The sequence below is a fragment of the Pinus tabuliformis genome, chromosome 7, assembly GCF_031772625.1.
Source record: "Pinus tabuliformis cultivar Carrire ecotype Pingquan chromosome 7, CPIR1, whole genome shotgun sequence".
NCBI lineage: Eukaryota > Viridiplantae > Streptophyta > Pinopsida > Pinales > Pinaceae > Pinus > Pinus tabuliformis.
The window spans coordinates 1,911,384,167-1,911,410,515 of record NC_142293.1 but is presented as its reverse complement, the minus strand read 5'-3'; the positions used below and the strand labels follow the sequence as shown (position 1 = coordinate 1,911,410,515).

The 26,349-nt window shown below is 37.7% G+C and overlaps 1 protein-coding gene across 2 annotated transcripts in view; it reads right to left on the bottom strand.

Moving 5' to 3' along the window:
* Window positions 1-232: 232 nt before the first annotated feature.
* The window catches only part of LOC149256134 (F-box/LRR-repeat protein 15-like), a 135,842-nt gene continuing 109,725 nt past the window's right edge, over window positions 233-26,349 (bottom strand). For both annotated transcript variants that reach the window (XM_089460670.1, XM_089460669.1), the window contains 6 exons: window positions 2,373-2,533; window positions 1,991-2,189; window positions 1,384-1,877; window positions 1,158-1,221; window positions 905-991; window positions 233-794 (listed from right to left, as the gene is read on the bottom strand). In XM_089460670.1, the coding sequence (XP_089316796.1) occupies window positions 717-794; window positions 905-991; window positions 1,158-1,221; window positions 1,384-1,877; window positions 1,991-2,189; window positions 2,373-2,533 (1,083 nt within the window). In that variant the 3' untranslated portion in view covers window positions 233-716. The remainder of the gene's footprint in view (window positions 795-904; window positions 992-1,157; window positions 1,222-1,383; window positions 1,878-1,990; window positions 2,190-2,372; window positions 2,534-26,349) is intronic.

The window sequence follows — 26,349 nt, the reverse complement described above, 5'->3', positions numbered from 1 at the left end:
GATTAAATAGTTATAACAGGAAATATATCGATAATCCATTATTTTATCAGATAATCAAGTTGTTCAAAATTATTTAGCGCTAGAAAGATACGGAGATAACTAAGAAAAATATGTTTCGAGTGCAATCAGTGCTTCAGTATATGTAGAGGCGTAACATAACCTCTCAATTCTTCATCCAAAACCTTTAAATGCGACTTTCTTTACAAGGTTGGGCTCATACCCAAATTATATATGAAACTGAAATGCGTAACGGAAATGCTCTCTAGAAGTAACAACCTAAAATCACATCTATGTTGTCATAAAATATTACAAGGACAAGGTTTGCAATAAGCAGGATGTCCTGAACAGTCATACCAGATAAGGCACTAGACTTAATACAATCGTTTTGTGAGAAAACCAATTAAAGAACCCTACTAATCTAGACATGGGTGTCCAGCGAAAAGGGCAGACTCAAAACAATAAAATAATTATGCCAGTCTTGTAAGTTAGATGCAATCTGCAAATCCCCACTATAAACAGAAATTGGGTATTTGCAAATCCAACGACAGTGCATAATAGCATGGTTATGAGAGTGATATATGAGGGAATTAACACGGAATCTATTACAAATGGATGATTCAAATCTCCTACTGTACTATCGAAACATGGTACCATCAAAATAGTAGATAAACTCTCACAATAGAAAGTTCATATGGTTCACAGTAATAGCCCAGAATCTAGACTGACACACTGCTGAAAAGGCGTTTGAGCACTGGAGATATCGTACGCAACTTAGCAATGCCTGTTGAAGAAATCTATTTTACAAAACAAGGCTATTAGTCATAATAATATAGGTCATAGCTAACTAATAATATATAATAATGTATAACATTTTATGTTGAACACCTTCTACATGATTACTAACCTTGGGACAAAAACGAACATCCAGTGTTTCAAGTGAGTTGCAGGACTGAATGGCAGATTCAACTTCCTGTTCCTCAATTCCACATGCCTGAAAGTAAAGGGGAAAATATTATGTTCACAACATAAAAATGGAGGTGCAGAACCTTACATCGTTAACACATGGGGTCTCATAAAGCTATTTATTTTGGTAAACATCTCATGCTATAAACACTGAATGCATGTAAATGACAAGAAATACTGATCTGTAACCATACTTGAAGCAACAAGCTTGTTAGTCGGGGACAATTAAGCTTGAGAATCTCCAAAGCCGAGCAATTACTGACACAAAAACCAGATCGTACTGTTAATCCCAAATGTATCGTGTAGACATTTCATACAAGAACACCTCATCATCATACGGTGACGCCAAAAATATAATTATATAAACAAAAAATCTGAGGGGGGAAAATGCTCCACTTTCACAGCATATAAAAATCATACCTCAAATTCAACGAGACAAGATTGCTACAAGCTAAATCAACATCCTTGAGATTGGATGACAGAGAAAGGTTGAGCGAAGATAGGTGAAAGCAAAGGGCAGAATCAGGAATTGCAACTTTCTTAATATTAGGGCAGCCCACACAGTTGAGGTTCTGAAGTAAACGGTCTGGGATTCTCTCCTCGTCCATCCAATCAAATTCTTTTTTGCCATGTATTTCTGTGTGTTCCCTTTGCACAGTAATAGCATTGCCCATGCCCATATGGTTGTAAAGCTCAGCAGTCTCCAACCCCCAATCAAGATCATGCATATTCGTACAGCCATTTAAACTCACGTGAGTCAGGTGAGGACACCGGGCAAGGAGCTTTTCTATTGCCGACTGGCTGAGACTTCCATATGATAAATCCAACTCACAAAGATCTGGAAGTGCCTCTCCTCTGTGAAGAGCATCCAATGATGTATCCATGAGGTACTTGCAGGCTTGTAATTTCAAAACCTGATGCACATTCCAAGTTCAACAAAATTAATTATGTCCAATTTTACAGATGCATTCCTTTATAAACAGTTGAATGGGCCAAAGTAAAAGAAAAGAAACCATTTCAGATTTACCTTTAATCGCGTACAACTCTCAAAGACAGGTTGCAAATTTGTCAAAAATGTGTATGATAAATCCAGCAGTGTCAAATTGGAAAGTAGCCTCAAGGCAAAAAGGCCATTGGATCCAATGGATGGGCAAGACATCAAAATTAATGACTGAATCATGGGGCAGGAAGCTGTTGTAGCTACCAAGCAATCATCCTGAAGTTGGCTGCATTATGCATAATGGAAAAACAAGAGTGCAAACTCACTATGTTGTATCGGCTGTAAGAAAACTAAATACAACACCATCTCACATACAGAAAATAAGCCCTAAATAGGCTTCATTACAAAAATAGAATGAACAGGTAATATCACTATTATCAGCAGAGTACAAGAGAATAAACATGATTACCTGCAAAAAGATGCATCCAGGGACAACAGCCGAGGGCAATTTATTGTTGCTTGAGAGAGGATGCCACATCCCTTCAGCTCCAAAACTGTCATCTGAGGTGCTTCAATATCAAGTTTACTTAAGTGGGGACAGATTCCGAGATTAAGTGACTGAAGTCCAACCTGCAATGCAGAGCATTTTCATAATTAAATAAGGTTGTCAAAAAGATAAAGATGCTGAAAAATATTAGAACCAGCATAGCTGCATCTTAATCTCGGATATAATAAGCATCGAGAGGCATCAAAAGAAATAAAAGATACAATTTTCTGTGCTTAAAAGATCCAGGGTTAAGATAGATCTATACTAGTTCTTTTGTTAGAGTTTTATAATTATTATACACCTTGCTTTTTAGTGTTATGGGTAGGGTATTTTTCATTTTTACAGCCTTCATTTTATATAATTTAGTTTATTAGTATTCCAGACGTGACACCTATCTGGGCTGTAGATGTGCCTTCAGTGCTAGTTTTCTAATACCCAGCTGCTAACTTAATAAAAATTCTGTAACAAGGAAATCGAAAACTGAACTCCAAACACTTTTACTAAATATGCTGAGAATTATAACAAATAATAGCAGCAGAAAATAAATTCATGAAGACACAAGCACATATTAAGCAATACACAAGAAATTACCCTGGGAAACCAAACTGGGGAAAACCTGCCAACTTGTGTGTTTTTATTAGTCTGTTCAGCAAAGATCTCAAATAATTATTACAAATCAGACCGAAAAAAGTTCCCTTCAATTCGGTGTCCCTCAACACACCAATCTGCGCACTCTTATCCAACTCAGCCTCCCAGTCTGCACAGCTGTTATGCAGCTGACATAGCTGAACTCGGCCCTCCTTGTCTGCACAGCTGTTACTGGCTGTGCAGCTATTACAGTCTACCTCAGCCCTCCTGCACAAAGCTAACTCAGCCCACACACCCGTCTGTGCACTCTTATCCAACTCGGCCTCCCAGTCTGCACAGCTGTTACGCATCTGTCATAGCACAATCGAGCCCTCCTTGTCACTGCAGGTGTTACTGGCTAACTTGGCCCTCCTGTCTGTGCACCTATTACAGTCTAACTCAGCCCTCCTGTGCAAGGCTAACTCAGCCCTGGATATGAAGTAAGATGGCTGAAGAATTCGCGGATGCTATTCGGCCTCTCTTCCTGCCCCAATGCGCTGATCTGGAAACCCTTGTTTGCTGAGTTGAAACACACAAGTCTCTAGCGCATAATCATATGTTAAAACTGTGCCCTTTCCCTCCTTGTAAAATCGACTTGGCCTTCCACTTTCCACAAACGGCCGAGATTAAAACTCATGGACTGTTGGAAAATGTAACTAGTTTCAGTCTTCTTAACTGTCATTGCACTCATGTCATTACATACATCTTATGTAGCAAACAAAAGAAGAAAGAAAAATTATTATTTTCAAGCATGGGTTTCGTGCTTCTTTTGATTGGTCATCTAGGTTAAGAATGTTCTTCATGCTTCTAGGGTTTGTCATGTCCTTAGAATTATTGTCACAAGTCAAGAGAGTCAAGTCCTTATTGGACAAGTTTTATTTTGTAAAAGAATTTATTTTGAGTCTAGAAAGTCAAAATAAGCCTCCTAGCACAAGTCAGCTAGTGCCAAGTCAGCCTAGAAGAGGCTATTCGTGTTGGAAAATATAGTAGCCATGGACGGTATTTTCATTTTGAAAAATAAATGGAAATTTGAATTTTTAAAAGTTGCCTCCAAATTTATTAGGTCGGATGGGCCCCTATGTGGCACCCATTTTGACCCCCACTTGAAAGCTATATAAAAGAGATCATTTCTCCTCATTTGCACATACCAACATGGCCTCATGCATCTCTGATCCAGCGCAATTATAGGCGGGCCGAATTTTTAGGAGGCTACCGAAATTTCAGCAGGCCGAAATTCTAGGTAGTGCCGAAATTTCAGGGACTTCATCATGATTTTGGTTTCCGGTTTGGTTATTATTCTGCTATTGTTAAATTTTGATGTATAGATGAATCTGGAAACTCTCCCTCTCATAAGGAAGAACCTTTTCTGGGTTTTCCCCTTGTGGGTTTTCCCTGGCCGCATGCCTAATTTCTCTGTCTCTTGTCTTATTGTTTCATGGTTATTTTACTGCTCTTTCATGTATTTTACTCGATGTTTTTTTGTATAACTGCCTAAATGATATGGAATCTAATGCTATGCGAAAACTAGTGTTTAATTGATCATTGAAGTAGTTATCAGGTAAAGAAAAACCCTATTCTAGCAGGTGACTTAGAAAATCAACAATTCAACCTCCACAAATGTGTATAAATAGAAGCAGCGTCAACCTCTTTAGTCACCAATTCGATCGCTCAAGCAAGAAGTTCAATCTGAAGCAAGGAACAAGAAGGAACCAAAAGCGAAGGTCAAGGAAGCAAGAAGAAGCCAAGAAGAAGAAAGCAAGAAGGAAAAATCTGTTTTTGAGCCTTATTCTCTCACATGAGCGAAGGTTAGGGTTTCTGCAGCTTCTGGGAGGCCGAGAATTGCAGGTCCAAACTGTAGGAGAGCCAAATACTCTGATTTGACCTAGTTTGACTCTCGTTGACTTTGAAGTTTGCAGACATTGACTTGTTTGAAGGAAGACTTCTTGAAGGATTGACATATGCTAGAAAGCAGGGATTCTGCTATTCCAAGGGACCGCAGTTGCAGATCTGAAGTAAAAGGCCAAAATTCTGAACTAAAGTAGATTTGAAGAGGTTTGACCTTTGTTGACTTCGTCAAACTTTGACTTGTTTGGAAGAGATTTTTGAAGGGCTGACTTAGTGCTTGGAGGACTTGGTCTAGGGTTTTGGGTCTTGATTTTTTCCTTTGAAGCCGATTCTATAAGAGGGATTTTTTTTGGGTTTTCCCCTTGGAGGGGTTTTGCCCTGGCTTGGAGCCTACTTCTTGTGTTCATTGTCTTTATTGTTTTTGCTCTTGATAATTGTCTGATGAAAAGATCTAATAAAGAATCATAAGCAAATCACTGAAGTTCACAAGTAATTATTAAGATTGAGAAGAATTTGTTTTTATAGGTGCCCTACTACATTCTCCAACATGGACGACTAAGATCGATTCTATTTTTGACTACAGGAAAATTAGATTAGAATTTTCCTAACTCAAAATTAAGAAAAAGTAAATTGTGCCTTAGCTTCCCTTATGGGTCCCTTCACCAATTTAGCACACTTCTAACTTTAGCAGAACCCTTCCATCTCTAACTCCAATTAACACTCCCTCTTAGAGAGGAAGGTGTTTTGTACTACACCCAATTTATCTCTAGAGTAGACAAAACGGCTCATTGCCAATGTATTGGTTAAGATATTTTTTGTATGCTCCACTGTAGGCACATACTGGAATCTGACTTTACACCTCTGAACACAATCTCTAATATGGTGGTACCGAATCTCGATGTGCTTGGAGCGGTCATGAAATACTAGAATTTTAGAGAACTTGATGCGGCTCTGATTATCACAGTTTATGATTTTGGAACTAAACAACCCAACAAGTAGCTTCCTTAACCAAATGGACTCGCACACTGCCAAACTGGAAGCCATATACTCGGTCTCAACTGAGCTTAGTGCCATTGATCTCCATTTCGGATAACTAGGAAACAATTGTTGATCCAACACTAAAAGCACAACCTGAAGTGTTCTTCCTGTCTGGTTAACCCCTTGCCCAATTTGTACCTGTGAATCCCTGAAGACTCACTCCATCAACCTTCCTATACAACAACCCATAATTTGTTGTGCCCCTGAGATAGCTCAACACATGCTTAGCAACAACCCAATGCACTCTGGTCGGTTCAACCATAAACTGGCTCAATTGGTTGACAGTGAAGCAAATGTCTAGTCATGTGTTCATGAGATACATCAACGACACTGAGATACCTACAGAGACTAGCAACATGGGTCTGCGTACTTCTCTTGCAGCGCCATTAAATTTTGGGAACCAGTCCATTAAAACACACCAACCAACCTTTAGGGTTGACATAACTAGTTAAGGTTTTCCTATAGCAAGAAAACATTGAACATCCCAAGCAAGTAACCTCCTCAACCAACCAAGGACTGATGTTTAAATTGTCAATTCCCTCGAGCAATCCCCTACCTCAAGCAATGGAATCTTTGTCCCTCTCTCAATATTTTTAATTTATAAAATGGTTTACATTGCGTACATAAGGATAAGCAATTTGGGTTGTCACGTCACTCCCAAACCAAACACATAGATACTTATTTGATATATGGTAGCTTATGGTGTTTTGTCTCAAAAAGAATTGTCCTATTGGATAGCAAGTTCTGAATATCTTCACCAAACCATCATATTGGCAAAACTTTTCTGACTTCGTAAGTTATTAGGGATGCAAGAAGTTGTTGTCAAGGGGGAATGTTAGTTAATGACATCTTCCTCCTATGATTCTAACCGTCTAGTAATCGTTAAGGAGGAGAGGATGTTAGAATGTGAATGCATTAATAATTGCCTATAACTTGCAATAGTGTAAAAAAAATTATACCACATTTATTATGGAAATTGTTGTCCTTTCACTCTCTCATATCTCAAATATAATTGAGGTGAACGAAACTATTGAGTGTGAAAGGAGAAATATGTGCACTAATAGTGTGATCTGTACATATGCAATGTGCTCTAATGCATATGTGGGGTGTAGCCTATTATGATTGGGGAGTTTACCTGAATTATCAATAGGTCTCGATATTGATTTAATAATTCATAAATGTTGCTCAAATGGCACTTGACAACTATTGTATTCCTGTCACAAAACATGGAAAACTATAATTACTCATCGCCATGGGCTCACATAGAAAATTACCATGGCAAGTAAAACATGGCATGTGCTGGTCAAATTGGAAGGAATAGGTTTGAAATGATACATTAATTAAGAATTAATGCAAACTCCTTGTGTTGTGTTCCCTATGTTGGTTAAATTTTGAGGCAAAGGTTTGAAATCATGCATTGATTAAGAATTAATGCAAATTTCCTTGTGTTGCGTTCCCCCCTCCGCCATGAAAATGCATGGTTCCTTTCATATTTTCATGGACCTTTCTCCTCTTATGAGCACAGTACATAACCCTTGGAGTTCAATAGCTATTAGACCATGAGGGAGGCTTTTCTGAGACTACAATGATAGATGATACTGTTAGAAATTGTAACTAGGTCTGGTCTTCATAACAACCTTTTTAATCATGATATTGTATATTTTTGTGTAAAGAGAGGAAAAAAAAAATTATTTTATTCAAAGCATAGGTTTCATGCTGAAGTCTAGGTCAAAAGCATGTTCTTCGTGCTTCTTGGTCTTTCTAGGACAAATAAGAATTTATGTCATGTATTGTAGCCCCATTTGGCCTCTTTGTAACAAAGGAAAATATTAATTTTTGTCAAGAAAAAGCCATTTATTCCTCCAAGACCAAGTTGGCCACAGTGAAGGACAAGCCCCCCCTAAAAGAGAGCTATTAGACCCCTTAAGAAGGCTATAAAGGAAGGAGCCCGACTCATTTGTTGCACTCACTCATCCATAAGTTCGATCTGCAACAGCGAAGGTGATATTTGTTGCACTCACTCATCCCCTTCTCATGTGGAGGGGTTTCGATATTAGTTTCATTCCTCTTTGACATTTGTTTTTTGCCTGATGTAGAGATGATATTTGAATAGATTCCAGTTAGCTATGCTGAATGTTACGGAAACAAGTCATTGTAAAACGTTCTCTTGATTGAATGAAAGTTCAATTTTTTTCTTCTAAAAAAACAAAAAAAAATAGTGAAGGAGAAGAAATAGCTAGAAGGACGAAGGAAGGAAGAAATCAAAGTTTTCTTGGGCTTATCTCTCTTTCTATTCACAGGGGTGAAGCTAATAGGGTTTTTGTGAAGCTGCCAGTTGCAGGAGGCTGATATTGCAAGGCCAAAATTCAAAGGAGCAGTTGCAGGGCCGAAATTCAAGAGCAAAGTTGTAGAAGGTCGAAGTCTTGAAGCTACTTTTGAGAGATCTTGTTGGGGGTTGACTTGGGGCTTGGGAGGATTCTGGGCCTTGGTCTTTGGGTCTTGGAAGTCTCATTGTAAGAAGATTCTATAAGAAGAGAAGTTTTCTTCTGGGCTTTCCCCTTGGAGGGAATTTGCCCTAGCTTAGAGCCTATATCTTGTATACTTTGTCTCTTTGTGATCTTCATTGTTTTGGTAATTGCTTGATGAACAAGAACTGAAGAAATAATAAAAGGCCAACTAACTTCATAAGTAAGAAAATCATCTATAATCTACAAGTCTCATGATTTTCCAATAGATATGAGCAGAAAGAAAGCTTTGGAACAAAAACAAAAAAAAACAAAAAAAAAACCTACCTTATTTGGGCTCCAACGAATAACTCATGGCAAATCAAGAGGTGGAATAAAGCCAAAACAAAAAAGTGTCACCATGGGAGATGTTATATAGCATAAAATGAGCCCACCAAAATTTCTTGACTTCACACAAGTTTAGCAAATTCATTGATATCCATCTATCTCCTAAAGCAATTTTCCCTAAATATTATCTCTTGGTTAGAGCCCAACCATTTTTGCCAAGTCCTTGTTTTAATATCCAATCCGATAATTATTTAGAGCCAAATTAAATAAAATAAAAATTTATTACTATTATTATTATTTTAAATAGATCTTTAAAATTAACAATAAGTAAACACAAATAATGCCATTATCTATTTAAAAAATAAAGATTCGTTTTACCCATTAACTTTTCTTATCCATTTTACAAAGTCAAAAACCAATTACAAAAATCACATGGGTGTAAAAATATGGATTGATTTGAAATATAATAATTTGTACCCTCCATTTTAATATTCACATGGATTCATAATTTGTCCCCAGGGGCCCAACCAAATGTTGCCACATCGCCTACACACTCAAACCAATGGCCCTACTTTTTGGACCCTCCCGCCATCCCCGATATTAATTAAGGTTGTCAATTTAAATGCACATAAATAATCGAATGAAGGCACATATCTCTAGAATTTTAATGTTAGAAAGTTTTCTTTATTAAATGGAAGGTCATTGGTTGAAAAGTAAAAATATGATTGAGATGAGTAAGGGGACAAAGAACATATTAGGCATGCTTGAAATTCAACAAAATAGTGTACAAGATTCTAGTAAATTTAAAAGAAACAAAAAATACAATATATATATATATATATATATATATATATATATATATATTGATATTGAAAATAAAAATAAAAATAAAATTGTTAAGTTGTTAGTGAATGTTGTCACCCATACAGAAAAATAGTGGTTTTGAAATTCCAGATTCACGTCTTGAGCAAATAAAAATTCACAGCGTTAATGAAAAATCAATGAAAGTTTATCATCAAGACTAATTTTGCTAAAACAATTAGAGCATTTCCAAAAAACCACTCAACATCCAAAGAGCTCTATGTAGCAATTGAAAGCTTCAAGGAAAGGGGATTATTTTTGGCATCATGAGGCTTGTTTTTTGAATAGGGAGCCCAAAGGGCTATCTTGTAAATTTCTCAATCAAGATACCCAACCATGGATTCATATCCTATCGGTGTACATCCTTGTTCTTCTCTATTTTATTGTTTAAACCTAAGTTACCGATTTGGCACATCGGGGTCCAGGATCCATGGATCCGATTCGGATCCGCCTTGATTCGTCCAAGAAACGGCGATGTGGCAGATCTTTATTTGTTGGAAACAAATCCTGTATTCTGGAAATGGATCCCATATTTAGGAAATGGATCTCGTGTAAAATACAACCGATTTCAATTTAATTGTAGTGTGGTTTTTAGTTTTAGGATTTTTTGGTGGTTAATTTGATAAATTGGTCCCTGTTTGTCTTTATTCCATGAGTTTGTCGGTCGCACCTGCTCAATTTCAGATAGAAACAACGCAAAAGACAAGGATTCGCGAAACAACGACCCCACTCAAGTTTGGAATTCGTCGACAGTATAATTTTAAATTTTTGGTGGTGTTTAGAACCAACCCTACATTCCTTACCACGTATTTGCACAACCCCTGTTACAGTGAAGGGAGGCACACTTTACAAAAATAATAAAATGACCACACCCTTTACAATGAACAGAGGACTATAACAAAATGTTTCAAAATGGAGGCATGTTGTAACGCTTCAAAATCAAACCACGAAACCACATGGCCCTGACCTGGGAAAGCTCTCATTTAGGAACTACATGTCAGAGTTATTAGATTATATAAGTTGTTTGGGTAGGCACTTACATAAAGCATTTTATTTAAATTACAGGGCATCCATTCATCCATTGGGGCTGCATTGTTGGCCCTTTGTCCGTGTAATTAGCCACCCTTCTCTCTATTGTAAACTTGTATAATCAATTAAAAATTTAAACCTACAGAGCATTGAAAAAAAAAAATACAGGGACTGAGAGACGATACTTATAATGAATACAAGGCGTCCATCCATCCATCGAGGTTGCATTGTTGGCCCTCTGTCGGTGGAATCGGCCACCCTTCTCTCTGTTGTAAACTCGTAAAATCAATTAAAATTTAAATCACACCCATTAGGGCGTTGAAAAAAAATACAGGGACTGAGGGATGATACATATAACGAATGTTACTTAAATTAACATATAAATTACTATTAACTTATTAAACTACATTAATAATTTAAGCTTAATGTTAATTAATTAATGTAGCTTAACTTAAATGTAAATTAATGTTGGGTTGTGTAATGATTAATTTTTAATTTTATTTTGATTAAATTAATGAAAATGTAATCAAAGCATGCACATTAAATTATTAATAAAATGTTTTATATTTTAATTAAATTAATTTTTATGTACTTTAATTTTTAATTTAGTATATTCATAATAGCTTGAATTTTAGGTTTTTTCATACCTCATATATGCAGTCACACAGCCTACAACCTATAGAAATGGAACCATCATAGCAAAGTGAAAGGGAAAACATCAAAACAGAGACAAAAACTCATTTATGGCAATAAGTTGAGATTACTGGAAAAAATCCTATAGGTGGTTCATATAAATGGAAGTGCAACGAATACCAAGATATAAAAAAAAAAGGCTCATATACCAAACTAACACATGGGTGCAAGTATGCAACAAGCCAAAAGATGCAAATGGAAAACCTGGTCAAGTTTTGAATCCTACAAAAATTAATTTCTATGCATTTTTGCAAGTTGTTGATAAAAAACTCGCTAAGGGAAAACACCTTATGCAAAGCTCTACAACTAGGCCTCCATTGCCACCTAGGCCTACTGCCACAACTAATAAAAGGCCCACTCTAGGACCTCTAGAAGTAGCTTTCAATAATCAGAGTAGAAACGCGGTCAATGAACATGTAGCTCGTTGCATCTATGCAAATGGGCTAGCATTCAATTTGATGTGTTCCCCTTATTGGCAACAAATTATTAAGGCGGTTAATGAAGCGCCAAAAGGGTATAAGAGCTTGGATATGAAAAGGTCTGCACTACTTTTTTGGCATCAGAGAGACAATCAGTGGATAGACAACTACAGTCAATCTGGGATACATGGGCAAAAATAAAGGTGTCCATCATTTCTAATGGATGGAGAGACCAAAGAAAACACCCATTGATTAATGTTATTGCAATATGCCCCCAAGGGGCAATGTTTTTGAAGGATGTTGATTGCATTGGAATGGAGAAAAATGCATCCTTCATATCCACAATTCTTATTGGTGCTATAGAAAGTGTGGGGCCACATAATGTTGTACAACTCATTATAAACAACGCACAAGTTTGTAAAGTTGCAGGTTTAATTGTGGAGGGTCGATATGATCATATATTTTGGACTCCATATGCAGCACATTCATTGAACCTTATGCTTGCCAAGATTGGTAAGATTGAGTGAATTAATGAAATATATCTAGCAGCGAAAGAAATTCAAATATTCATAACCAATCATTAAATGTCCTAGACCATATATCAAAGTTTTGCAAAGTTGGGCTATTGAAGGTACTCTTTTTTAATCAATATTATTTATATTTGAAATTCTTAATTTTATTACAACTTTATATATGATTTCTCACTTGAGATTTGACTTTTTGAACCTTGTAGGTTGATGGAAATCGTTTTGCCTCCCACACTCTTATCATAAAGAGGCTTGTCAAGGTGAGACAAGCCTTACTAGCAATGGTCATTGACCTATTTGGGAATCATGGACTTCCACTTCTGATAGAGGGCAAAAAATCAAGTCCATCATTCTTGATGATGCATGGTGGGGCAAGGTCGAATACCTTCTACGGTTTACTAAACCAATCCTGACCTTGATCAGAACAATTGACACAGATACACCTTGCTTGGGGTAATTTTATGAAAACATTGATAGTATCTTGGAGATGACAAGGAAAATTATCAAGGAAAGTGAAAATGACCATTTTGAAACATTTTATTATTTAGTAAAGGGCATAGTTACCGAAAAGTGGAACAAAATGTCAACATCATTACACCTTTTGTTGTATGCATTGCACCTGAAATATTATCATTCCAATTTTTTTCTTTACCTGATAGAACAACGCCAAACAAAGATTCCGAAGTGGTACAAAGAGACAAGACAACTTTGAGGAAAATGTATAGAGATGTGGGAATTGCAATGGAAATACGTCAATATTTTGAGGATTTGTACAATCTATTGGTAATTTTTCAAATCCGGTAGCTATGGATGATCAAGGGAATCTTGATCCTATTACTTGGTGGCACTTCCATGGTGGGGATAACATTCATCTCTCGACTCTAGCGACTAGGTTGTTATCACAACTTGCCAACTCCTCATCGGCTGAGAGGAATTGGAGTACATATGGCTTCATCCATTCAATGAAGTAAAACAGGGTGAGAGCAGCAAAGGTTGAGGATCTTGTGTATGTTCATTCCAGCCTCCGTCTTTTATCACATGTTGAACCAAAGTATAAAAAAGGGTTGAGCAGGATGTGGGATGTGGAACCTGAGATCTCTGACTGGAACTTGACATTGAATGCCATGACTCACCTCAACCTACTTGAGGATATTGTTCCACCACCAGTCCAGCCTAATGATGCAACTTACTACATTATAGGATGCCTCATCAGCTATTCATGATGTAGAGTTGCAATATGCAGAAGAGAATGTAGATCCATTTGAGGATATGTAGTTAAACCTACTACACATTATGATATTAGTAGAGTGATAATGGATGAAACACTCATTTTTGTACTTACTATTATCATTTATGATATTATGTTTTTGTATGGAGGAGGATGTATCATTTCAGTGTTTCAATCTTCATATTTATAATATATCTAATAGTTTTAGTTCTGAATGTAGTGATTTATAAATGGATTTGATTTTTGAACACTAAAATTGTTTTTTTAATTTTAAAAATATTATTATATTTTTTGTACTTGACGTATCATTGTCATATCAAGATCTTAGATTTTCAAAAATCTAGCGAATTTGGATCCATATCCAAATCTGAATCCTGGTAACTTTGGTTTGAACTTCTTTAAATTTTCAACCCTACTCTTCTACATATGAATGTTATTAGTGAAACTTTCAAGCCAGGGTCCTTACATATTCAAAGATTTACAAAGCCATTATGTGTTTTAGATGTTCTAATTTATGGGTTGTTTGAAATATTTATAAAATATACAAAGCATGACTAAAGGATTAAAAGTCAGTTTCTACTCCTTTATATATATATATATATATATATATAAACAAGTCTTAGCTGAATTCACATATTATGCTTAGTCCCTGCTTTTGTTTGTTGTTACATTCATTTCTTATGCCCAGCAACTCGCCCTTTCTTCATAACAGTCCAACAAAGAATTCCTCATTGGTTATTATTCCTCAGACCTTTTGTCTCTATTTTCTTCTGCATTTCACTTTAAGCTAGTGTGATATGTGCTTTGAAGCTCCATGCATAATGGATAGGGCTCTGACCTGAAAGATTTGAAATCTTTTATACTAGTATGTTGTGAGATCATCCTCAACCCCATTTAATATCCCTTTCATTCTAAATCTGCCACTGTGAGCTTAAAGTTATAGGTTGCTACTTAGTGACAATAGGCATCCAGTTTTATTGAATCTGATGAGGAAACCTCTTGTCGCCTAAGAGCTAGCTTGAGGCCAAAGGTGAGTCTATGACGCCTTTGCATAGTCCCTGAATAAACAAGAACATCTCAAGGAACAACATCAAATTGGCGTTGTTGCCGAGGAGGAAAGGAATTGCAAATTTTTCCCAAGGAAGTTATGCAAGTTCATATATAGTTATTGAAGGTGAAAAAGGGTCACCTGGTGACTCGACCCTTTGGTGGTTGTGTTGTGTCTTCATTGTATTATAATGGCAAGCTCATTTGCTTCACTACCAGTTGCAAGGAATGCTACTTTTGTTTTTTCAAATGTACCAGGTTTTACAAATCCATTCCCTGATAGAGATAAATATGATAACATCCTTCCAAAGCTTAGAGGAAATGAAGAAGAATTTTTTTCTCAACATTTCCAAGATTTTCATAGTCTTATGCATCAACTTAAAATTTTCGACGAGAATGTTCTCATGAATATGGGCAAGCATGATGTCTCTAGAGGGAGATGTTTGAAAATGGTATAGAAGCTTGAATGTCGCCAGTATTTCTTCATCGAAGGATTTTCTTGCAATGTTTAATTCTTCGATGAACTGTTGTGAACAAAATAAAGTAAATATCGTTGTTGATTTGCATCGTGAGATTTCACTTCTGTGATCCATTCCATAAAGTCAAAATCCAATTTTAGAAACCTCATGGGTGTAAAAATATAAATTTAGTTGAAAGCTAATAATTTGTACCCTCAATTTTAAAATTCACATGGATTTATAAGTTGTCACACCCATTAAGTTAATTAGCCAAAATATTATATCATACATGGAATACATTGAATTATTATCTTTGCAGTTGTTTATTGTTGGCTTCATTTGTTACAAACTTACACCCAACAATTCACCCTTTCTTCATCACAAGCAAGCAAAGAGTTCCTTACTCATTGTTATGCCTGAGATCCTATGTCTTTCTATTTTCTTCCACCTTACAGTTTAAGCTATTGTGCTATGCTCTTTAAGACTCGTTCACAATGGACAGGCCTCTAATCTGAGAAAATTGCAATCTTTATTATAGTGTTGACATACCATCCTCAACCCTCTTTATTATCCCTTTCATTCTAAATCTAGCATTGTGAGCTTAAAGATATAGGCTACTACTTAGTGACGGGATGTCGACTTTCTTGAGTCTGATGAGAGAGCCCCCTTGTAACAAATAGAGTTCGTACTTAAGTTAAATACTGAGAAGATCTAAAATATACAAATATTCATGATAGGATAATGTATTTATAGAAGAATGTACAAAAGATATGAGATGTGATGATCGTTACAAATGAGGGCCCCGTATATATATCTAGGCAAGTACCCCTTCACGAATGGTCATGTCCTTAGAGACATGCCTCTTCAATAATAATTATTAGTTAATTAACCATTATTCATGCTTATTAATATTTATATTATTTATATACATATTTTATTCATAACATTGCCTTTTTCTTGAGAAAGCTTTGTCCTCAATGCTTATCGCTGACAAGACATGTCTTCTTTGTCTTGTTATTTATTTGCAACTTTTAGAAATTTGAGTTGTCATCTTCGATGATACAAGATGATAGGATCCTCTGAGTGATAAATAAAATTGTCGAACTAAAAAAGGATTTGACCACCCTAAATTAATTTTTTGTGGAACATTGCAATTATGTGATACTGATACCTGGGATAAATTGTTATCGTCAGACTGGATTGCGCCAACATCATTATTCTTCAGAACAGTAGTCTGTTGTTTCTGCTCTGAGTGATACAGATAAGCAAACTAATTGAGATGTCTACTCTTGTGATTTTGATGTCGACAAGGAGTTCTTATGATTTGATCTCGCCTTAATATGTTTGTGGTGATTTCTTGGGTTATTGGAAGCAATGTTGCACGAAGTGTTAGGATATTCCGACACATAGGATATAGTTAAGTTCAACTTGGTCTAGTATAGAGTTAGGTTAGAGTTAGGTAAAGTGTGTTTCTTTACCGTTGTACATTTTGTAACTTACAATCCGACGGTCACGATATGTAGTGATCCGACGGTTCACTCTCACCTCGGTATTACCGACACTTGATCCGTGGCTTGACACCCAATTGGTCCATGAGTTCTATTTAAAGCGCATGGAGGGTCATTGTTCGGGTAATCCGTGCATGAGAGAAGCTTATGTAAATTTTCATTCTTTGATTAATAAATTGCCTGTAGTACCCACGTTGGGACAGGCCGTGGACTGTTTCCCTCCTTGCACTTTGAGGGTTTTAACCACGTCAAAAATACTGGTGTATTGATTTGAGATCTGGTTGTGAGCGGTGTCCTTTTGGTATTCTTTCTGAGGAACTTACCCTGTAAATTCCTACATGGAATCGGACTATTTGAGGGCCGCGTCCGTTGGTGATCCAAATCTGAAGCCGGTAGAACTGCATGCGGTTGTCGTTTCCTAGATCTGTTGTTTCTGACTGCTTTCGGGCCGAGAGGACTGCTCTGTTGCGTTCGGAGCATCTGTTCCAGTGAGGAACCCCTTTCGTTTCATGCGAAAAGGTTTCCGGTAGCCCTAGCTGCGTCATTTTTCAGATCGGGAGGTATACAGTGTTTTTTTTGCAGTTTACTGTTATTTTCTCTCTGCTTATTTCGGTCTCCGTTTATTTAGCTTTTTTTTTAACCGGATCTATACCTTTCATTTCTGCGTATGCTCTTTGCCCTGCGACTCTGTGCGATCTGGGCAAATCAGAAACAGAAAGGAAGGATTTTTCTCATGCGTATGCTCTTTTCCCTGCACCTTAGTGTGATCTCGGAAAATCAGAAACATTGAGAAAAATATTTAGTTTTTCGGCTAAAGCTAACCTTGAGATTTTTTTTTTTAATTTCTAGTTTTTTGGCTAAAGCTAACTTCGAGCCGCAAGGTTCGTTTTTCTTTGCATATTCGTGTTGGGTTTTGTGTTTTGTGTTTTGTAGGGAAAAAGAGCTTTCTCAAGGCAAGCACGCAAACCAAGCCCCCCCCCCCCCTCTCTCTCTCTCTCTCTCTCTCTCTCTCTCTCAAATTTTTTGTATAGATCAATTGGTTCAAAGCTATTTTAAGAGAGTAGAGGTCTTGGGTTCAAGTCTCCATTTTGTGGGGGCGGATTTTTTCATTCCCGCACATTCGCGCACTTTGCCGGCAACGTCAACAATTTTTTTTCAAAAAGCCATAACTTCTTCATCCGGAAGCCTTTTTCAGAGCCGTTTTTTTTTAAAACCGCCTATTTTTTCGAGATCTATCCATTGGAACACTTACTTTCAGCATCTTCAGCTTCAGCTTTTTTTTAAAATGAAAAGTCCATGCCAAATCATTCTTGACAGCACTAACTACTTCCAATGGGTAGCCTACATGGAAGATTTACTTAGAAGTAAAGGTCTCTACAGAATAGCCACAGACCAAGAGAAGAAACCAAAAGATGAAGACAAGGCGGCAAAATGGGAAAATACACAAGATCAAGCACGTGGTTTGATAGGGATGTCTATTTCTCCTGATCTTAGATTCCACATTGCAGAACTTGAGACTCCTCATGAAGCATTAGAAAAACTTGCTAAAGTTTTTGGGATTAAAAATGAAATTAGAGCCCATCAACTTGAAAATGAGCTGCTTACTTTGGATCCTAATAATTTTTCTTGCATTGAAGATTTCTTGTCCAAATTCAAGACCCTTAGATATCTCTTGGAAGGTGTTAAAGTTAAGAAAGAAGATGGTAACCTTATTTATTCCATCCTTACTAAGTTGGGACCAGCCTACTCTGTATTTGTTTCCACTTTCCATTCTACAAGGGAAGCTTTCATTTGTCAAGGACAAGAATACAAGGCCCCTTCCTTTGACTCCTTTTGTGATTCCTTAATAAGAGAACAAGAAAAACTCTTACACCTTGGTCTTCTTAATCTTGGAAACTCTTCCACGAAAGCGTTAGCCGCCCAGCAGCAACCAAATTCAAAGAATCCTAAAAAGTCATATCCTCAAAAGAATGGTCCTAAACCATTTCAGCAAAATGATAAGACCAATAAAAACAAATGGAAGAAGACTGATAGACATTGTAACTTTTGTAATCGAGATGGCCACTTAGAATCTAAATGCTTTAAGAAGATGGAAGCCTTGGAAGCCGCAATGAAGAAACATAACATCCATGTGGAGCCTACTTCAACTTCAACTTCCGGAATGGCACTTTCTGCATGTCATTATCAATCATCTCAGTCTGGTTATGCATTAAATGTATCTTCTTCTTCTTCTCATTCTCATGAGTGGCTCATTGATTCTGGAGCCTCTTGTCACATGGCCAAAAACCAAGCCATGTTTTCTTCTTTAAATGATTGTAACACCAAAAATATATATATTGGTGATGATAGATCTCTTAATGTTGTAGGGACTGGAACTGTTCATCTAGACAATGGTCAGTTTAATGATGTATTATGTGTTCCAACCTTATCCTGCAACCTTCTATCTGTCTATCAGATAACTCATTCAGGTGAAGGTAAAATTGTTGAATTTTCACCTCATGATGTTGTAATCAAGGATCTAAAAGATCCTAAACAGATTCTAGCTACTGGTCTTGCTGATGATTCCAAAAGGTTGTATAAGTTTCACAACTTTGGGTCATCAAATCTTCCCTCAGTATTTGTTGCTCATAATGATGAAGTGAGCAAACTTTGGCATGAGCGATTTGGTCACTTAAACTATCGCTCCCTTCAGCATCTATGTAAAGAAAACATGGTGACAGGTCTTCCTATGGTATCTTGCAGAGATGGTGTTTGTTCCGGATGTGTACTCGGAAAACATCATCGGGACAGTTTTGACAAACGTGCCTCTTGGCACGCCTCAGCCCCTTTACAGCTTGTGCACAGTGATTTATGTGGTCCTCTTCCTGTTGCTTCATTCTCTGGCTGCAAGTACTTCTTAACTTTCATTGATGATTTCTCCAGACGCACTTGGGTATACTTTTTAAAACTCAAGAGCGAAGTATTTAACACTTTTTTGGCCTTCAAAGCCTTTGTTGAAAAACAATCTGGACATCAAATTCTTAAGCTAAGAACTGATAATGGTGGAGAATATGTTAAAAACACATTCATCAACTTTTGCACCGAAAATGGAATTCAAATGCAACATACTGTTCCATACACTCCACAACAAAATGGTGTAGCTGAAAGGAAAAATCGCACCTTAAAGGAAATGGCTAATTGTATGCTGCAATCTAAAGGACTCAGTCTTAGTTTTTGGGCCGAAGCAATTAATTGTGCAAATTATATAATCAATCGCACTCCTACTAAGGTTCTAGAGAATATCACTCCAGAAGAAGCTTGGAGTTCCATTAAACCAGATGTAAGTCACTTTCGTGTGTTTGGAAGTGAAGCATGGGCCCATATTCCAGATGAAAAGCATAAAGCTTTAGAACCTAAGAGTGAGAAATGTACTTTTGTTGGATATTCTGAAGATGTAAAAGGTTATAGACTTATTCCATTTAAGTCCAAAAATGTTATCATTAGAAGAGATGTAAAATTTGATGAAAATAAATCGGCCTGCGAGCCTAGTCCGGCGGATGTGCCACCTCTTCCTATCTCTTCTACCTTTGAAAACATTTCTTCTTCAGATGATGAAAGCGAGGATGATAATCCTCCCCCACCTTCTCAGGATCCTCAACTTCCAAGATGGGTCCGTGCTACTCGGGATGCAGCAGGTGATCTTGCCGGTGATCCTACAGATCAGCGACGTACACGTTCTCAGTTTGAAAGAGCCTCTTCTTTACTGGCTCAAGCTCCAGTAAATCATGATCCTGACACTTTTGCAGAAGCTTCAGGCCATCCACATTGGGAAGCAGCTATGAATGAAGAATATCATTCATTGATGACAAATGATACATGGGATCTTGTTCCTCTACCAAAGGGACGCAAACTTGTTAGATGTAAATGGGTTTACAGAACCAAGTATGGACCAGATGGGAAAGTTGATAAACATAAAGCTCGTCTCGTTGCTAAGGGCTTTTCACAGGTTGAAGGCATTGACTACACTGAAACCTTCTCCCCTGTTGCCAAAATGAACTCTATCCGCCTTGTTCTTTCCCTTGCTGCCTCTTTAAAATGGGAAGTCCATCAGATGGATGTTAAATCTGCCTTCTTGCATGGGGACTTGCAGGAAGAAATCTATATGGAACAACCCATTGGCTTCATACAAACAGACTCCAGCCTTGTTTGTCGACTTAAGAAATCCCTTTATGGCCTCAAGCAAGCTCCTCGGGCTTGGTATGCCAAAATGGATAGCTTTCTTTTAGAATCTGGCTTTTCTAGGTGTCATTCTGACAATACTGTCTACACCAAGAAAGTGGGCAACTCTCTTATCATCCTTGTTCTTTATGTTGATGATCTTATTCTTACTGGTAGTGATCCCAACCTTATAAACCATGTGAAGTCCAGCCTTAAAAAGAAATTTGAAATGACAGACTTAGGACACTTACACTATTTTCTCGGTCTTCAAGTCTTGCAATCCCAAGAGGGTATTTTCCTTTCCCAGTCCAAGTATGCTTGTGATATTCTTCGTCATTTTCACATGGAAGACTGTAAGCCAGCCCCTTCTCCCTTTCAGTCTGGAGTCAAACTTTCAGTCTCTTGTACTTCTCCTGAAGTTGATGCTACCTTATACCGTCAACTTGTCGGAAAACTCTTGTATTTAACCCATACTCGTCCTGATCTTTCCTTTGCTGTTGGCCTTGTTGCTCGTTTTATGCAAAACCCCCGTGAAAGTCATTGGAAAGCAGCTAAAAGAATACTTCGTTATGTTCGAGGTACAGTACAGTTTGGGATTCATTACAGTGCCAAAGCAGCTCCTCTGTTAGTTGGTTTCACTGATTCTGATTGGGCTGGTGACCCTGATGATCGGAAGTCTACTGCCGGTTATGTCTTCACTCTTGGTTCAGGACCTATTACATGGGCTTGTAAGAAACAGGCTGCCATTTCTCTTTCGTCAGCAGAAGCAGAGTATCGTGGTGCCGTGGAAGCTAGTAAGGAAGCCTTGTGGCTTCGTCAGATCCTATCAGAGTTTGGCTTTGAGCAGCAGCATCCAACCACACTTTGGTGTGATAATCAAAGTGCCATTCAGCTATGCAAAGATCCAGTCCAGCATCAGCGCAGCAAACACATTGAACTACACATGCACTTCATCAGAAAGCTCATTCATGACCATGTTCTTGAAGTGCAATATTGTCCAACAGATGATCAGGTTGTAGACATCTTCACAAAGGCTCTCACAGAGGCGAAGTTCACTAAACTTCGATATATGCTTGGAGTTCAGGAAGTTGTCACTAAGGGGATAGGCTCTAGTGCCTCCTTCCTTCTCCTATTGTGTCATATTTGTAAATCCTTCAATCCTATCCCAAGTTGTTCTTAAGGGGGATGTTAGGATATTCCGACACATAGGATATAGTTAAGTTCAACTTGGTCTAGTATAGAGTTAGGTTAGAGTTAGGTAAAGTGTGTTTCTTTACCGTTGTACATTTTGTAACTTACAATCCGACGGTCACGATATGTAGTGATCCGACGGTTCACTCTCACCTCGGTATTACCGACACTTGATCCGTGGCTTGACACCCAATTGGTCCATGAGTTCTATTTAAAGCGCATGGAGGGTCATTGTTCGGGTAATCCGTGCATGAGAGAAGCTTATGTAAATTTTCATTCTTTGATTAAAAAATTGCCTGTAGTACCCACGTTGGGACAGGCCGTGGACTGTTTCCCTCCTTGCACTTTGAGGGTTTTAACCACGTCAAAAATACTGGTGTATTGATTTGAGATCTGGTTGTGAGCGGTGTCCTTTTGGTATTCTTTCTGAGGAACTTACCCTGTAAATTCCTACACGAAGCGGGGACGTTTTTTGGAAGCGGGAAAGCGGAAGCGTCATTTTCAAAAAATCTAGGAAGCGAAGCGTCTGCTATATATATATATATATATATATATATTTTTGCATTTATACTCAAAAAAAAACATCCCAAATACCAAATTAGTTGTAGCAGACATGAAAACATGCATATTTTTGCATAAATCAAGATAGATATAACATCCATTGTACATTAATGATTAATTATTCGAGCATCAACCATCTAGAATCTAGATTCTTCTCCTTTTGTCTAGCCTTTGCCTCTACCTCGATTGTCTAGGGATATCAGTCAACATTGCCCAATTTTGATCAAACTACCTAATTCAAGACTCAAAATATGGTAGAAAAAGCTTAACATACTTGATCGATGATTTTGACTTGATTGAAAGGTAATTTTTTGCTAAGGGTGCGCCGCGTGACAAAGGAGTTGAACAATTAACACCACCAACACTAGGGTACATATAGGGCTTGGTGCTCTTGATTAAATGCTAATCGCATACCTTCATACTTGATATAATCTAATGAAATGCCACAATCCCATTGATCGTGAATTCCTGAAAACTGTTAAGTCTGCTGAATTTTAAATAGGATATGAAATTTTATTTTCTCCATATGAAGTCCAATGAGGCTGGAACCACTCTCAAACATCCCGAGTCATTTCATGGTAATGTTAAAAATTTAAGTAAAAGGATGAAAATGAAAAATAAAGGAGAATGTCACTTTTACTTTAAGAATTTAACATTACCATGAAGGAGCATCTGCTATATTTATATTTTTTTTGCCTTCATTCCTCACCCTAACCCAAGGTGGACCCACCCCCAACAAGCAAACTCACCTAAAATTATAAAAAAAAATTGAAAAAAAAAACGATTTTCCAAACAGTGCGGCGCTTTTCTGGAATCATACGGAAGCGTACTGAAGTGCCACACTTCGTACTGTCGAAGCGTTGTACGAAGCGCGCTTCCGAGCCACGCTTCCGAAAAGTCCAGGAAGTGGCAAAAAAATTCAGAAGCGCACTTCCGGTGAAGCTTCCTAGGCGCTTCCGCACGAGACGCGCTTCCGGGCTTGGAACCTGGGGGGGCGGGGGGGCGCTTTGTGCAACATTGATTGGAGGTATAGAATTTCTTTTAGGTATAGAGGTCACTTGATTAATTATGGAATCATCACTTGAAATTTTTGTTGTTTGAACGGCAACATCTGAGTACGTCTTCACTTCAACTAGTTTATCCTCTACTTGAGTTGTAATTTTCACCAATCAGTATTCGTTCCTTTTTCTTCAAATTAGAATATCATCTATGAAGACTTCGATGCTTCTTCTTGAATAAGATGCTCTAATTTATCTTGTAACGACTTCCTATCATTCTTAAGCTTCTTTATTTGTGTAAGTAGATTTTGATTATGATTCTTTAGACGTGAAAGTTCTTCATTTTCTGAATTGTTGACTTTATCCTTAGTATCCTTCTCATCTTTTAAAACTTTGATTTGTTCTATATTAAGGTCTCCTAAACGCCTTTGTTTTTCCGCCCCTCTATATTGCCTTTTACTTTTTATTGATTTTTCCTTGTATTACTGCTCATAGCTCAAGGAATGAGAGCTTGCTTTGCACGATGTATAGCAGTTATTACCCCCTTTACGATGGGGCAGTGCATCACCCATCAAGGGTTGGGACATGCAAGGGTTGCTTGTCTTCTATGCGATAGGGACTTTATCCTTAGTATCCTTCTCATCTTTTAAAACTCTGATTTGTTCTATACTACGGTCTCTTAAACGCCTTTGTTTTTCCGCCTCTCTATATTGCCTTTTACTTTTTATTGATTTTTCCTTGTATTATTGCTTGTAGCTCGAGGAATGAGAGCTCGATTTACATGATGTATATCAGTTATTACCCCCTTTACAATGGGGCAATTCATCACCCATCAAGGGTTGGGACATGTAAGGGTTGCTTGTCTTTTATGCGATAGGACAACATTGGCTCAAGAAACAGGTGATGGCACATGATAGAGCTAGAGCTCATCCTTGGCTTTTGCCCACATGCTAATATGTAAGTCCCAAACATCTTTTGCATTTTGATTTTTCTTTAGTTTTTCTGTGGCCCTCATATGCTCTTTCTTTTTCTTTTCGCTACATCAACCTCCTAGGGTGCATTTCAAGACCCTACCCAAGTATAAGGATGTGTGCGTGCCAAAACCCAATGTACCAATGACCAGTTTAACACAAGGAGGGGGCTAGAATAAGTGCTTGTAATGTACGATGGAAAGTGGTAAGTAAGGAATAGGGATAAATGGGGCTACACTACCTCAATCATGGTTTTCCAAGTAGTCGCCCTTCCTAAATCCATGGGCCATTAAAGGAGGTCCCACTGGACTAGGTTGAAGATTAAACTGCCATTTAAGGTGAGGGAACAAGACTACTGCCAAGACCCTTCTTTCTTCCAAGTCACTCCATAATCAATGTCAAAATGCCCAAATACAAACAAGCATAAGCACCTCATTATCAGAAGCCCACCTTCCAACATGTGCTCTTGATAGATTGGAGGAGGAAACATATGATTGATAGAGCTGGCGAAGATATGAATGGCACATCACATCGGTTACATGTGGCTCTCGGGGACTGTTAGCTGTCGATTGGAAGAGACGAATAGGACAAAAGCTTATCCTAGGGGTAACCCACATTTGGTGGGTAACACAACCAACACTAGCTCTCGTTCAGCAAATGAGTCAATGGCCACATAAAACATGGTGATGCAAATAATACTTCATCAATCTTGTCGAATTCGATTAAGGTCCAATTGTCATTTTTAAAATCTTATCTTCTGGACTACAAACATCTTGCTTGTCCAAATTATCTTTTGTATCTTGAACAAGCATGTAAAATGAGCATTATGGAACGGTGTTGATGATAATGGACATGTTTAGAACTTATATGTATGAAGACTTGCATAATAAATGCTAACAAATAAAGTGATGTAATAATGGGGCATTTAATGTGGCCACTATTGCAAAGTGTTAATAGATGTGTATTTTTGTTAAATTTAGGTACGTTCTATGCTAGAGCAATTTACTTCAATTTTCACAGTTAGCTTAATATATTTTCCAGATTAGCAATCACATCAGCATTAAAGTAAACTACAGATAGAACATAAATATAAATCGCAGAAGACAAGCCAAGACAAGAGGACACAAGATGTGGCGCTAGCCAGGGACAAACCCCAATGTTGGGAAACCCTTCATCAATTCTTCTTATATGATCTTCAATAGTTTAGCAGAGAGAGAGATAGTACATATACATCAGAAGTCAACATTTTGACTTATCAAAATAAGAGCAGAGATCTTCTCTAAGAAGATGTCACATCAGGTAGCTGATCTGAATTTAGGTGAAGGCAGACTGCTTCAACAGATCCTCCAAGGTGACTCCATCACCATACTGCACCTCATCATCATGTTACACCCGTCACCATGCTGCACCCATTCACTGAGTTTCTCTTGTCACTGAGATGCAACCAGTCATGGTTGTACCCATCATGGTGCACTATGGTGCACCACTCACAGTTGTACCCATACATGATGTTGTACATACTGCCTCCACTATGTTGCAATCATTACAGTTGTACCTATACATGTTGTTGTACATACTGTCATCATGCTGCTGCACTAACTGTCACCTACAGCGAACCAAAACAACTTTTTCCTTTACCTTAAAATTGCCCACACAAACCTGCGTCCTCCTTTCTTCAAACTCGGCCTTGCTGTAGTATTTAACAACCCTTCACGCAGTCACTAAGAAACCCTTTCTATGATGCTATGGCCTATGGCCTAGCACATAGCAACTCTGAAGTAAATGTCTTCAAAACAGTTACATAAACATCATTAACGCAGCAACACTAAGGAGCAGACTTCAATGCTTTCCCTTACTGTATAACTATGGCTTATCCAACAGTCCTTAAGGCATGTCTATATCAGCTTCC